The sequence below is a fragment of the Suncus etruscus genome, chromosome 15 (assembly GCF_024139225.1).
Source record: "Suncus etruscus isolate mSunEtr1 chromosome 15, mSunEtr1.pri.cur, whole genome shotgun sequence".
NCBI lineage: Eukaryota > Metazoa > Chordata > Mammalia > Eulipotyphla > Soricidae > Suncus > Suncus etruscus.
The window spans coordinates 79604888-79620433 of record NC_064862.1 but is presented as its reverse complement, the minus strand read 5'-3'; the positions used below and the strand labels follow the sequence as shown (position 1 = coordinate 79620433).

The window sequence follows — 15546 nt, the reverse complement described above, 5'->3', positions numbered from 1 at the left end:
GTAGATTGGCCAGAGTCATGGCTTGGTGAGGGAGGGCATATGACTTGCCTGCGGTTGACCTGGGTTCAATCCCTGGCATCCATATTGTTCACTGGCAGGAGTTCTGAGTGCAGAACCAAGAGTAATCTTTGAGTGCCTTGTGTGACACCAGAACAAAACAAAGATTGTTGGTAAGTGGCCTGAGTGATAGCACCATTGGTAGTGTGCTTGCCTTGCATATTACTTTCCTGGGTTCAATTTCCCGGCATCCCAGATGGACACAATAGCCTTCCAGGAGTAATTTCTTAGTGCATAGTCAGGAGTAACCCCTGAAAGCCAATTGGTGAGGCCCCAAAACAAACAATAAAAATATATGACTAGGGACAGAGTAAGTATTGCACTCTGCAAACTCAGTTTTGATTGCCAGCATAGCATAGGGTACTTGAGCAATCCAGAAGACACCCCTGAACATCACGAGGTTATGCCCCCACAAAGAAAATTATCTCAATATCCCTCTCAAACATCACTGAGCTTTTTTTATACATTTGATTTTATTTATATTGGAAGATCCACACCAGGCAGTGCTCAGGATTTATTTTATTTATTATTTATTAATATTTATTTATTATTACTTTGCTCTGCAAAGTAATCACAGGCTCAGGCCCACATACAGTGGCAGGGATAAAACCCAGGTTCACAGCCCCAAACGAAGCAAGGTCTTTCCCATTCTTGGGAGGGATATGGATCCAGGTGATAAATAATCAAGTTTCAACAACTCAAGTGTACATTATATCAAATAAAAATCATGGTATATTTTTTTCATTTTCTCCACAAATCAGTCTGTTTGGTGTGAAAAATATTATAACTTTCTTTATTTTGGAAAATTATTAATTCACTTTAGCAATCAGATGAAACTTACATGGGACTTCTCCCAGCACTGGGCTCTGGATTCTCCCAGCAGTGCAGAAACCATAAATGGGATGATGGGGTAGGAACTACTTATCATGACCTACTATACAAATAACATGAGCTTGCAGCACTGACCTATCCCACTATCACAATAATTTTTTGTCCCCCAATTAATTCACAATACAGACCAGGCAAAGGGCCTGGGTTCGTGTATATGGGGTGCATTTACTGTACCTCCTCTTTTTATATGGTCAGTGTAAAGAACACAGCCTGTGGTAAGAATTGGGAGGCCTTATCTTTTCTTTTTTTGTGTGATTTTAATATATATATCCTTCACCAGTGCAACATTCCCATGACCAAAATCCCAAGTGTCCTTCCTTCCCACCCCACACTGGCCTGTACTCTAGACAGGCTTTCTACTTCCCTCATTCAGTCACATTTTGATATAGTTCTCAGTTTAATTATTTCCTTGACTGCACTAAACGATCCCTGTGGTGAGCTTCATATCAGGAGCTGAACCCTCCAGTCCTCTATTTTGTCTCTGAGAATCATTACACAAATGTTTTTCATTTTTCTCAAAACCCATAGATGAGTGAGACCATTCTGTGTTTATCTCTCTCCCTCCGACTTATTTCACTCAGCATAATAGATTCCATATACATCCATGTAGGAAAATTTCATGACTTCATCTCTTCTGATGGCTGCATAATATTCCATTGTGTATATGTACCATAGTTTCTTTAACCATTCATCTATTGAGGGGCATTTAGGCTGTTTCCAGAGTCTGGCTATTGTAAACAACACTGCAATGAATATAGGTGTGAGAAAGGGATATTTGTATTGTATTTTTGTGTTCCTAGGATATATCCCTAGGAGTGGTATAGCTGGATCGTATGGGAGTTCAACTTCCAGCTTTTGGAGAAATCTCCATATCGCTTTCCACAAAGGTTGGACCAGATGGCATTCCCACCAGCAGTGAATAAGAGTTCCTTTCTCTCCACATCCCCGCCAGCACTGCTTGTTCTCATTCTTTCTGATGTGTGCCAATCTCTGTGGTGTGAGATGGTACCTCATAGTTGTTTTGATTTGCATCTCCCTGATGATTAGTGATGTGGAGCATTTTTTCATGTCCCTTTTAGCCATTTGTATTTCCTTTTTGTCAAAGTGTCTGTTCATTTCTTCTCCCCATTTTTTGATGGGGTTAGATTTTTTTGTAAAGTTCTGTCAGTGCCTTGTATATTTTGGATATTAATCCCTTATCTGATGAGTAGAGGGTGAATAGTTTTTCCCACTCAGTGGGTGGCTCTTGTAATATGGGCACTATTTCCTTTGAGGTGCAGAAGCTTCTCAGCTTAATATAGTCCCATATATTTCTGCTTTTACTTCTTTGGAGAGTACTGTGTCCTCTTTAAAGAAAAAACTTTAGTCTCAATGTCATGGAGTGTTTGACCTACATGTTGTTCTACATACTTTATGGTTTGAGGTCTGATATCTAGGTCTTTAATCCATTTGGATTTTACCTATGTACATGATGTTAACTGGAGGTCTAAGTTAGCTTTTTTACAAGTGGCTAGCTAGTTGTGCCAACACCACTTATTGAAAGAGCCTTCCCTGTTCCATTTAGGATTTCTTGCACCTTTATAAAAAATTAGATGACAGTATATCTGGGGAACATTCTCTGAGTACTCAAGCCTATTCCACTGATCTGAGGGTCTGTCTTTATTCTAATACCATGCTGTTTTGATAACTATTGCTTTGTAATACAGTTTAAAGTTGGGGTAAGTAATACCTCCCATATTCCTTTTCCCAACTATTGCTTTAGCCATTCATGGGTGTTGTTCCAAATGAATTTCAGAAGTGTTTGATCGACTTCTTTGAAAAATGTCATGGGTATCTTTAGAGGGATCGCATTAAATCTGTACAAAGCTTTGGGGAACATTGTCATCTTAATGATATTAATCCTGCTATTCCAAGAACAGGGTATGGATTTCCATTTCCATGTGTCTTCTCTTATTTCTTGTAGCAGGGTTTTATAGTTTTCTTTGTATAGGTCCTTCACATCCTTAGTCAAATAGACTCCAAAGTATTTGAGTTTGTGTGAGACTAATGTAAATGGGGTTGTTTTCTTAATATCCATTTCTTCCCTATCATTATTGGTGTATAAAAAGGCCATTGATTTCTGTGTTAATTTTATAGCCTGCTATGTTGCTATATGCATCTATTGCTTCTAAAAAATTTTTGATAGAATCTTTAGGTTTTCTATGTATAGTATGTCATCTGCGAACAGTGAGAGCTTGACTTCTTCCTTTCCTATCTGGATTCCTTTGATATCTTTTTCTTGCCTAATTGCTATAGCAAGTACTTCCAGTACTATGTTAAATAGGAGTGCTGAGAGGAGGCAACCTTGTCTTGTACCGGAATTTAGAGGGAAGGCTTTCAGTTTCTCTCCACTGAGGATAATATTTGCGATTGTGATATTGTGTAATATTGGCTTGTGATAGATGGCCTTGACTAGATTGAGAAAGGTTCCTTTCATTCCCATCTTGCTGAGAGCTTTTTTTTTTTATCAAGAATGGGTGTTGAACCTTATCAAATGTTTTCTCTGCATCTATTGATATGATCGTGTGATTTTTATTTTTCTTCCTGTTTATATTGTGTATTATGTTGATGGATTTACGAATGTTAAACCATCCTTGCATTCCTGCGTCACAATAATATTGATATGGAACTTTCAAATCTTACCATCTTACCCTATTTGGAGATCCCGGACCAAAAGCTAATTTAACTGAAATGTCAAATCCTGAACTTATGGTCTGCATTCTAAAACTGAACCAAAAATGCAATATCAAAATGTTTTTCCTTCCTGGGGGCCCGAAGGTTCTGCCAGCATAGGGTTTGACAGCCCTCTACCATGCCAAAGGCCTCTCTAATCAGGCCTAGGAAAGGGTGCGGGACATGGGTCACCCAGTACCCCTCTACCTCCTTCCTCTGGAACTCAAGGGCTTCCTCTGGGCCACATGCCTGGGCAAGCCAGCGAGGTGGGTGCCTTGGAGGAGCTTTTTGGTTACCCTAGGCTTTCCCCATTTCCCTCCTGGCTCCAGAGGGAGGGTCTGGGTGGGGGCTTTGAACTTCAGGCCTCCCAGTTCTTGACGGATCTCTTTCCTTCCTGGGGGGCGGGAGGTTCTGTCAGCATGAGGTTTGGCAGCCCTCCGCCATGTCAAAGGCCTCTCTAATCAGGCCTAGGAAGGGGTGTGGGACATTGGTCACCCCAGCACCCCTCTACCTCCTTCCTCCGGAACTACAGGGCTTTCCCTGGGCCACATGCCTGGGCAAGCCAGTGAGGTGGGAATGGCAGCACAATAGTTTATGGCTTCAGGAAGTCCCAGGGAAGTTTCCTTACTAAACCTGTGCATTGACATATTGACAAATATTTGGATATCATTGTGTTTAATCTGTCATAATCTGAAAGCCGCCCAGGAGCTCGTTTTATTACTTTACTCCCTCACTCCCACCTTCTATTACCCCACATTTAACCATTTTTCTGTACTAATGATTTTTGTTTTGTCCAAGGTGGATTACATATCTTTCACAGTAATATTTTGGATGGAGTCTGAAGCTTCAACAGACAACACATGGATGGCTTGGCTCCATGCTGTAGGCTTTTTGGCCAAGCTAAGGGGAAGATGCAGGCTTGGCTGCCCCCCACAGCCTTCTCTCTCTTTCCTCCTGGTCCCCTTGGTTATTCCCGGACACCTGCTCAGGGTCCCAGCAAGTAGGTTCCGGCGAGGAGCAATTTTTTTTTTTTTTTTTTTTTTTTTTTTTTTTTTGTGGTTTTTGGGTCACACCCGGCAGTGCTCAGGGGTTATTCCTGGCTCCAGGCTCAGAAATTGCTCCTGGCAGGCACGGGGGACCATATGGGATGCTGGGATTTGAACCGATGACCTCCTGCATGAAAGGCAAACGTCTTACCTCCATGCTATCTCTCCAGCCCCGGCGAGGAGCAATTTAAAGGAGACTCCAGGCTTCTTCGTTCCTGTAAGGGGCTGGGAGGGGAGTGGTGAACTTCTGACTTCCAGCAATTAGGAAGCAAATGCCTCTCTGGGAGATGGAAGCTTCAGCAGGAAACACGGGGAGGACATGGCTCCATGTGCTCTTCGCTTGTCCAAATCACAGACCAAAGTGGTGTCTCAGAAATAATACCCTCCCTCTTGACTATTTCTATAACATAAAAGGGACACGTGTATCTCCTTTGTATATCTCAGATGTATTCCCTTAGCATCTATAACTCTTTTCTAACATCCTCATATTGTGAAAATTTTGCCCACTGGTTTTGTTATTTGATTGGTCGATTTTCTCCCTTTGAGAACTATTTTATAACAATACTGGTAGAAGAGTATCTCTGTATAGATTTCATGTTTGAACCAAGTTACGGGGAATGTTGGACTTTATTCTACATGGTGACCGTTTTGATCTGCAGCTTCACAATTGGTCCTTGAGAGCACCAGGAGTGATTCTTGAAGCACAGGACCAAGAGAAAGGCCTTTAAAACAAATTTTAAAAAAGGCATTGAAAGTCTCAAAAATCCATTAATAAGCCAGAGAAAAGGGCAAGCGAAGATAGTCAGGGAAGAAGGGCATCCATCAATCTTGCACTGAGAAAGGAACCCTAACTGAGGACTGTGCACCCAGGCTAAAAGCACAGGTAGAGGGCAAGGGCTGAAGGCTCAGAATCCCAGGCTCTGCTCTAAATACCCACAGATGGGAAACCACAAGGAGCAAAGCTAAGACAGACAGCAAACCTCCCTATCATATTAGGACTCAGAATCAAGGGCAGTGCACAAAAGCATGAGAAGCCGGGCACTCAATGTCAGGGAACATGACATCACATACCAGCATCCACCAGGCTACACAAACACACACACACACATCCCAAGATTGAGTTTGGGGGGCTCTTTCCACACGCATCTGCAGCTTTCCCTGGGCTCCTTCCAACCAGATCACCACAGGCTTCACTCAGAATGCCCTGCCCAGAGGCACTATTCATGTGTTTGCAGCAGAGATGGGGACATCAGTCTCTCCATATACATGTTGGTTATTGCACAGGTAAGACTAATTTTTTTTAAGATTTTTTTTTTGTTTTTTCGGGCCACACCCGTTTGATGCTCAGGGGTTATTCCTGGCTAAGCGCTCAGAAATTGCCCCTGGCTTGGGGGGACCATATGGGATGCCGGGGGATCGAACCGTGGTCCTTTCCTTGGCTAGCGCTTGCAAGGCAGACACCTTGCCTCTAGCGCCACCTCGCCGGCCCCAGGTAAGACTAATTTTATATTGGGGGCCACACCATATACTCAGGAGCATTTCTGGCTCTTTGCACAACAAATAGTTTTAGTGGGCTGGGAGACCATATGGGATGCCGGAAATTGAACCAAGGACAGCCAGGTGCGAGGCAAATGCCCTCCACTCTGTACTATCACTATGGCCAAGACCAATTTTCAATAAAAGTGTCCAATAGAGGGAATGTATAATACAGCTGGAAAGCAACAGAACAGTGCTGTCCATGCTCTTGACAAACGTGCAGCTGATCTCAGCATCATCTGTAGTTTTTCTGGGCACCACTAGGAGTCATCATAGAGTGCAGAGAGAGGAGTAAATTCAAGTATTGCCAATAATGGTTAGGCCAATAATGAAAAAGACCACTTGTAGAAGATACTGTACTGGCATGAAACATAAACCCCTCTATCCTCAGCACCCCTAAGTTTTCAGGGGTACCCCAGGGAGCGTATACCAGGTGTTGAACCAGGAGGTAGTCTTCAGCAGTGAAAAGGTGCCTCACTACACAGTAAAGAAACTTTTTAGAGTCAGATTCTCTGTGGAGGGAAATTTGAGGATCCACAAAAGTCCTTCCCTGCATTCCTTTTCTTAGTTCAAGGGTTTCTCTGCACTGAGCTCTCTCAAATGCAGGAAGACCTGAGAAATGGGATTATGCAGTTTTTCCCATTTCAAAGGACCCCATGCAGAGGTCAGAAAAACTGGACAGTTGGGAGAGCATGTGCCTATCAGGAAGTCAAATCTGATCTGATCCCCAGCATCCCATAGACTTCACAGAACACTGTCGAAGGATTATGTTAAACAGAAGAGACAGGAGTAACCTCTGAACACTGCAGGGGTTGAGGAGAAAGCACGCACAGAGCACATGTGCTGCTCACCACATAGACTCCCTGGAAGCAATCCAGGCACAGGACCCACAGTTGGAGCAAAGGATGATGGTGACTAGACCCGAGAGCCCTGATGCTTGGACTATTTTTGCTTTATTTGGTTCGCAATCCCCAATCTGCCTGCCCATCACCTAGGCCCCTTCTTTCCATTAGCACACCAGGGAGTTTCAAAGGCTGGGATAATGGCCAGGTTGTAACCAAGGCGATCATCCCTGTGTCAGCCACTTTCCTGCTGAGGCCATGGAACAATTCCAATGGTGCCAGCACCAGCACTTCCAGAGGCTGTATTTTTGCTGCCCCAGATGTGAAAGATATCTTTGTTTCATTCAGGGGCACTATTGTGACCTTGGAGTTGCTCTCATGCAACCGCAGGTGAAAATGAACTTCAAATTAGATGGGACTGCAAGGAGAGCTTCCCACATCATTGAATCTCCTGTGATTTTTGAGTGCTGAGCAAGTGTCCAAGGCTTCCTCCTACTCCAACTTGTGGGACTTCACAGCAATGTGAATTCTGCCATAACTGTTAAGATCTGTACCTAGAGCAAAAGCCTCCCCACATTCCTTCCATATGTACTAAGGTTTCCCTCCAGTAGATTTGCTTTTGCCCAGTTGACAATGCTCAGGAGTTACTCTTGGCTCTGTACTCAGGTGGTGTATGAGGGACCGAGTGGGATGCTACACATCTAAGTCTATTAGTCATATGCAAAGCAAACACCCAACTGGACTCTTGCTCTGACAAGTATGAATGTTCTTACGTACAAGTCAAGCTTAAGGATTGAACAATTTCATTCCCACATTTCTTACAGGTCTGTCAAATATGAAATTCCTTTACATAGTAAGGGCTGGGAATCAAGTAAAGGTCTTCCTTCATTCCTTACACAAATAAGGTTTCTTTTCTGTAGATCCATGCTATGTCTAATAGTTGAAGAAACTGAATAAATTCCCACATACCACAAACACTGCAGAATGAAAGATTTGATCTACATAAATGTTAAGGATAAAGTGAAGGCCTTTCCAAAAGCATTATTTATAATATTTCTTAGTCATGACTTTTCCTATGTTGACTAAGTTATGAAAAGAAAATCTGAAGGGGGCCGGGCAGTGGCGCTAGAGGTAAGGTGCCTGCCTTGCCTGCGCTAGCCTTGGATGGACCACGGTTCGATCCCCCGGTGTCCCATATGGTCCCCCAAGCCAGGAATGACTTCTGAGCGCATAGCCAGGAGAAATCCCTGAGCGTCACGGGTGTGGCCCAAAAACAAAAACAAAAACAAAAAAAGAAAATCTGAAGGTTTTGAATAAGTCTGTCCAGTAAAAAATCTCATATAGATACATTATGTGTTTAGTAAAGGCCTTGCCACCCTTCTTTTATATAGGTTTCTCTCTAGTATGTATTTATTTTGGTACTTAGGCCACACTAGATGATACTCAGGCAATACCCCTTTCTCTGCATGCAGATATTACTCCTGGCAGACTTGGGTGACCATTTGGGATGCGGGGGAATCAGCCCAGGTCGCTTATATACAATGCAAATGCCCTACTCACTATACTATCACACTGGCTCCAAGTATACATGTTTTGAATGCAGAGGAAATATTTCAAAGTAAGCAATGCTTCCCATATTCGCCACATACGACAAGAATACCCTCCAGTTTAAAATCCTTTATTGTCGGGGAGGGGAGGGTACAAAACCTGTCCTGCAAAAGACTACTCCTGGCTCTGTACTGAGGAATCCCTCCTGATGAGCTTTGGCAATCCTTTAGGATGCCAGAGATAAAACTTGGGCAGTGGTGTACATGGACAATGCTCACCATGTTGATTGCTCAGAACATCCAGTTTTCATTTTCATATCTCTGAAAACATTCTAATAGGAATGAAGGCCTTCCCACAATCTTTAGGCACATAATGTGTCTCTCCAGAATGAATTTTCTTATGATTATGTGTTGGGAGCCAGTGCTTCCTTGCAGAAGCTTGACATGAGCACAGCCATTTTAGACTACAGCAGCCATTATGCTGCAAACCTGTCCTCTAGTGAACTGTAACTTGAATACATGTCAGATGGCCATGAATCAATGCAGACCACTAATTGCAAGCCTGAGAAATTCGCTGATGGCATCTAGATACTCCCTAATGAGATGTTCTGGACAACTTCAACACAGGAGCTGTTAAGATTGTGCTAGGTACGGGCTAACATTTGGAAAGAATGTAAAGCATTGCACACGTGACCCTCCCTTTGTGATTTCTTACTATATAAGCTTTGTTAGTTCTGAAAATAAATGCTACCTTGATCAAAATTTTTGCCTTGGTGGTCCCCCTTTCTCTCCCATTCTCTTCACAGGTGTAGGCCCTTTCCACGACCCGCGAATAAACTGAGGCTGCAAGCTGGCTCAATTATGAGCAAAAGCCTTCCCACGCTACTGACATCACTCAGGCTTCTTTCCTACATGAATTCTCTTGTGTGCAGAAAGGGCTGAGGATGTAGTGAAGGCCTTCCCACACTCCTCACAGGAATAAGGCTTCTCTCCTGTATGAATTCTCTTGTGCCCAGAAAGGGATGAGGATCTAGTGAAGGCCTTCCCACACTCCTCACAGGAATAAGGCTTCTCTCCTGTATGAATTCTCTTGTGCTCAGAAAGGTTTGAGGACTGACTGAAGGCCTTCCCACACTCCTGACATGTATATGGTTTCTCTCCTGTATGAATTTTCCAGTGGACTGTAAGACATGAAGATCGACTGAAGGCTTTCCCACATTCCTTACATATGTAGGGTTTCTCACCAGTATGGCTTCGCAAGTGTCTAATAAGGCTTGAGGCAATAGGGAAGGTCTTCCCACACTCCTCACATGCATAAGGTTTCTCTCCACTATGACTTTTTCTATGTTTCCTAAGGTCTGGGAAGAATTTGAAGGCCTTCCCACAATCATCACATACATGAGTTTTCTCTTTAGTATGACTCATGAAGTGGCAAATAAGGTATGAATACTGAGAGAAGGCCTTCCCACACTCCTTACATCTGTAAGGCTTCTCTCCAGTATGAGTATTCATATGCACTCTAATTTCTGAACGGTTTCGGAAGGCCTTCCCACATTCGGGACATACATGATGTTTCTTTTGTTTACTAACTTCCTTAGAGTCACAAGGCTGTGAGAGTTGACCCTGAGCATGTCCACTTTGCTGAGAATTAGAGGGATCCTGTGAACTGGGGGTTTTCAAAGGCACATCATGGTGCCGAGCACAAGGGAAGGTACCCCCACACTGCTTACACTCAGGTGGTGTCACTCCATGGAAAATCTGGTTGTGAGTCTGTCGCTCTGAGGGGCTTGGAGCAAACACTGATGTTCGCTCAGCCCAAAGAGGCCCCACTCTGGGGGTGTCTGTCCAGAAATTGGGTGAAGCAAATTTGAGCATGCTATGCCCAGTGGATGGTGGTGCTGCAGCCATGACGCTCTCTTCACTCTGTCCCATTCCAGAACAGACGTCCCCAGAATCCTCACTCCCATTGGGGTGTGGGCAGGGCAGTTGTCTCCAGGCTGTGTCCAATATCACAGAATCAACCCCATCCCAGGGGGACTTGTTTCTTCCCTGTGGAATATCAGATGGTTAGTCCTATTGCTTCTCTCTCCTTTGACAAATCCAGCCAGGCATGGGCATTTCCATCACAGAAACACAATTTCCAACAATGTGAATGTCTATGGACACATGCTGACATCAGCTAAAGAAATGTCCTTAGTTAGGTAACAGCCAGAACAGAGAGACAAAAAAAAAAAAAGGTGACTCTAAGTGAGCAATTACCAGGTCCCCATTACGTAGGCCCTCTTGGTGGGGGTTCTGTGTTCACTGGATTCAATCCCTGGCATCACATATGGACCCCAGATTCTGCTAGTAGTAATGTAAGCACAGAGCCAGAAGTAAACGTTGAGAGCCACTGGGTGTGGCCAAAAAATGAATAAAACAAAGATAAAAAATGTATATGAGTAGGATCCAAGCGTATGAACAGCAGAAAGGAACTAGTCTTTCACACTGACAACTGAACTTCAGTATCCAGAATTAGTATGGTCCCTGAACATGCCACAATGACTCTTAAGTATACACATAAGAATGTGAAACCCCCACAAAATATATATATAATATATATATACCTCAATTTAAGTATATTCCTCTCAAACTTCCATGTGTTTTTTCTTATGCATTTCATTTTATTTACTTTTGGAGAGACACTATCAGGTGGTACTCAATGTTTATTCATAGATGTGTGAACAGTGGCCCATATATAATGGCGGGGATGACAACCATGGCATGGCATGTTTTCCATGGCAAAACAAAAAAGGGTCCTTCCTACTCTTAGAAACTATATGGATCTAGTTGAGAAGTGAGTTGAAACAACTCAAGATTACATTTTATCAAATGAAAATAGAAAGATTTCTTTTTCAGTCTACCCACGAATAGCCTCTCTTTGGTGTGAAAAATACTATGAATTTCTTTAGGTTGGAAAAATTATTGAATTAACATTAGCCCTCAGGTGAATGGAACAGGCAACTTCTCCCAGCACGGGCTTTCTACACACCCAGCAGTACAAAGATCAGAAAGCAGTGATGTGGATAGAACCCAGAGCCCCAATTTAGAAATACTATGAGCTGACAGCACTGACCACAATAATAATATTGATTAGAACTTGCAAATCTTGGGCCCAGAGAGATAGCATAGCGGCATTTGCCTTGCATGCAGCCGATCCAGGACCTAAGGTGGTTGGTTTGAATCCCGGATATGGTCCCCCGTGCCTGCCAGGAGCTATTTCTGAGCAGACAGCCAGGAGTAACCCTGAGCACTGCCAGGTGGGACCCAAAAGCAAAAAAAAAAAAAAAAAAAAAAAAAAAAAGAACTTGCAAATCTTACCATCTCACTCCTATTTGGAGATCCCAGTCCAAAGGCCAATTGCTGAAATGTCACATCCTCAACATCTATTCTGCACTCTGAAATCAAACCAAACATGCAATATAAGAATTCGTTAAATGAAGCAAGGCTGAATGAGGCCACATAGTAAAGTGGGTACATGCTGTTTTTAGGTACTAAATCAACCTAAAGGCAAGGATAGATAGGGAGGTTTGTGGTGAGGAGCATGACAAAATTCAACTTAGCTCTGTGATGTGCTCATTCATCAATGTTAAACCATTGAACTGAAAGATTTATTTCTAGTTAGAAAAATTAAGAAAGCAAGACAGAATACAGCAGTGAAGGTTTTTGCCTTGAACATGGCTGACTCAAATTCGATTCCCTGCATCGCATGTACTTCCCACTCCCCAAGCACTGCAAAAGTAATTCCTGAGTACAGAGCCTTTTGGATGGTCCTAGAACAAAACCAAAAAAAATTCTAAATACAAATATTGTCCAGAGCCATATTACAGTGGGGAGCATTTAATTCTTTTTCTGGTTTTGGGTTTTGGGTTTTGCATCACACCAGGCAGCACTCGGGGGATACTCCTGGCTCCATGTTCAGAAAACATTTATGTCGGGTTGGGGGAACCATTTGGTATGCCAGGATTCTAACCACCGTGTTTCTGCATGCAAGGCAAACGCCCTAACTCCATGCTATATCTCCAGCCTCAAGGGAGCATTTAGTACTGAGTGGTGGGCCTTTTAAGTCCCCAGCTTCATATAAGGCCCCAGAATTCAACAGGAGTGATTCTTGAAGTAGAGGTGCAAAAGAAAGTCTTGAGCACCACTCAAATGGGCCTCAAACAAAAATGAATTAAAAGAGGAAAAAAATTTAAAAAGCCTTCTTATAATCTCAAAAAACCCAGTAATTACGCAAGGAAAATGGTAAGTGGAGATAGATAAGAAAGGGGGAGCATACAGCCATGGGGTTGTGCAGCTAGGCTAAATGAAAGAATGGGGGAGATAAAGGCTCAGAAATCTCAGGCTCTGTTATAAACACCCAGACAGTAAACCACAAAGAGCATAGTCGAAACAACTAAGCTCCCAAACATTCTTGGACTCGTCATCAAGGGTAGTGAATGGAACTGTGGAGGCACCACACACAGATTTGGGAATATGACACCCAATACCCAGCACCCAATTTCATACATGCCACCCGGCTCCACACCCGCCTAAGTGCATAAACCAAAAGGTCACTTTCAACACTCACCTGCAAGCACCACTCCCTGAAGCCTCCCAGGACTTACCTTCCAAACAGGAGATCAACGCAGGCTTCACCCCACCATGCCCTGTCCCAGAGAAACAATTCATGGGTTAGAGAGAGGAAAGAGAATAGCACACCCCTATGTATGACTCTGGGTCCCTAGTGAAAATGGCAAAATTATGGAAGACACGAAAAGCAGAATTTCTGTTCTCCATATCTACATTGGTTATCACAGGTGATACCATATTAATTCATTAATGCACTCATGGCTGTGCAATGAAAAATACTCCAGACAATTATTGGCACCATATAGGAAACCAGATATTGAACCTGGGTTGTATCAGTTGTGAGGAATGCACATGCCCTCACAAGAGTGCTATTGCTGTGGCCCAAGACCAGGTTTAAATGAAAGAGGCCACATAATATAGTGGAGAAGCAATACCACAGCACTGGCCTTGCACTGGAAGAATGTGCATCTGATCTCAACATTCTCTGTAGCTTTCTGAACCCACCAGGAGTGCAGAGCCAGGAGTAAATTCAAGCACCGCCAAGGCCCAAGAATATCTGAAAAAGTAATACCAATGTGGAGCCCGGAGAGCAAACATACAACACAATATACCATCTCTCAGGACTATAAAATGACACAAAAATACAAAGTTGGACTCATGTAAGCAATAAAGTTAGGAACTAGGCAGTTAGACCCACAGAAGAAGCTTGTCCTAGAGTAGATTCACTCCCAGTTGAATCCAGATCACTGGTCTATTCCCAGGAAACACCCACAGGTGTGGCCCACACAGGTTCCCCCGGCAGATCTCACCTGTGGCCAACAGGTGCTGGTAGGTCTCAAGCATCACATCTCTGTAGAGCTTCCTCTGAGAGACATCCAGGAACGGCCACTCCTCTGAGTTGAAGCTCACAGCCACGTCGGAGAAGGTCACCATGTCCTGAACCAGCATAGAGGAAGAAATCAGGGTCCAGCAGCACTCTGGGCCCTAGGGGTAAGGACCAGACCTCTCATTTCCCAAAAAAGACTAGGCCTCTTCCTTCTTCCCATGGGAGGAACCAGCATCGAATTCCCTTCCCGTGGGCATGAACCCCAGAAATTACTTTAAGAAGCTGGATCGAGGACATTTCTAGAAATTTCTTGGAGGTGCCGCCTTACACACAGACACCTTGGGGCCAGTTTCTGCACCACTCAGCCTAATCAGGATTCTCAGGAGTAAACACCTGAGAACAGAGACAGAGGAGCTGAGAAATCAACTCTGGTGTGGCTCACAAGGCTAAGTCCACAAAAGCCCAATCCATCACCAAAGCCCCTTTCTACCCTCAGTACTCAGGAATGTAGGAAAACCCAGGTCCAGAGAGTGATATAAAGCTCTTTGTTCAAATCAGCACTCCTGGTTCACCCCCAAACAAATCCCTCCTGGAGCAGGGAAGTGATAGGATTCTCAATTCCCATGCCTACTAGAAAGATCCTTTCCCTACTTTTTCTCAGAGCCACAAAGCCAGGTGACTGCAGATGAGGAGGCTTGGAAAGTGGAACTGTGTGGTCCACCAGGGACCCTGACCAGCGGGTAAAGCTGGGGACCACGTCAGTAATTCGCAGTTCTCGAAGAAGAATCCGGCCTGAAATAGAAGAGGGACTGGGAAATAAAGAGACTCGAGACGAAGGGTTCCGATCAGGAGTCCATTTAATAAAGGGAAAAATAAACCTTTTTTTTTTTTTTTTTTTTTTTTTGGTTTTTGGGTCACACCTGGCAGTGCTCAGGGGTTATTCCTGGCTCCAGGCTCAGAAATTGCTCCTGGCAGGCACAGGGGACCATATGGGGCGCCGGGATTCGAACCGATGACCTCCTGCATGAAAGGCAAACGCCTTACCTCCATGCTATCTCTCCGGGAGGGACTGGGAAATAAAGAGACTCGAGACGAAGGGTTCCGATCAGGAGTCCATTTAATAAAGGGAAAAATAAACCTTTTATAGACAATGCAAAACAAAGAGAGTAGGGGCAAGGCGCAATAGGAATGGCTGAAACTTTCCATGGGAACATCTTGATTTTCCAAGGTTAATAAGATTATCATCAGACAAGAGATCCACATTATCTTTGAGCAACAAAATACAAAATCTAATCTCAGCTTGGGCCTTTTGATCTTTACAAGGACATCTTGGAGCCTAGTGACTCCCTAGCTCTAGGCTATTTCTATTTCTTTGGGTCCAAGGGCAAAAAGGCCACATCTACTTGCATGCAGCTTGTCACTTAAGCACTTTGGCTCAGACTTTCAGAAACTCCATTTTGATTAGTGAGAGGGCTTTT

General features: G+C 43.7%; 1 protein-coding gene and 1 non-coding gene across 2 annotated transcripts in view; both read right to left on the bottom strand.

Annotated features, from left to right (window-relative positions):
* The window catches only part of LOC126029983 (zinc finger protein 239-like), a 68014-nt gene extending 53839 nt beyond the window's left edge, over nucleotides 1–14175 (bottom strand). The window contains exons 1-2 of the mRNA XM_049788202.1: nucleotides 14052–14175; nucleotides 9571–9989 (exon numbers count right to left, since the gene is read on the bottom strand). Coding sequence (XP_049644159.1) covers nucleotides 9571–9989; nucleotides 14052–14175 — 543 coding nt within the window. The remainder of the gene's footprint in view (nucleotides 1–9570; nucleotides 9990–14051) is intronic.
* On the bottom strand, nucleotides 1046–1180 carry LOC126031987 (small nucleolar RNA SNORA51). Its single transcript, XR_007503790.1, has one exon. It is a non-coding gene; the product is annotated as a small nucleolar RNA SNORA51 (small nucleolar RNA).
* Nucleotides 14176–15546: the final 1371 nt, after the last annotated feature.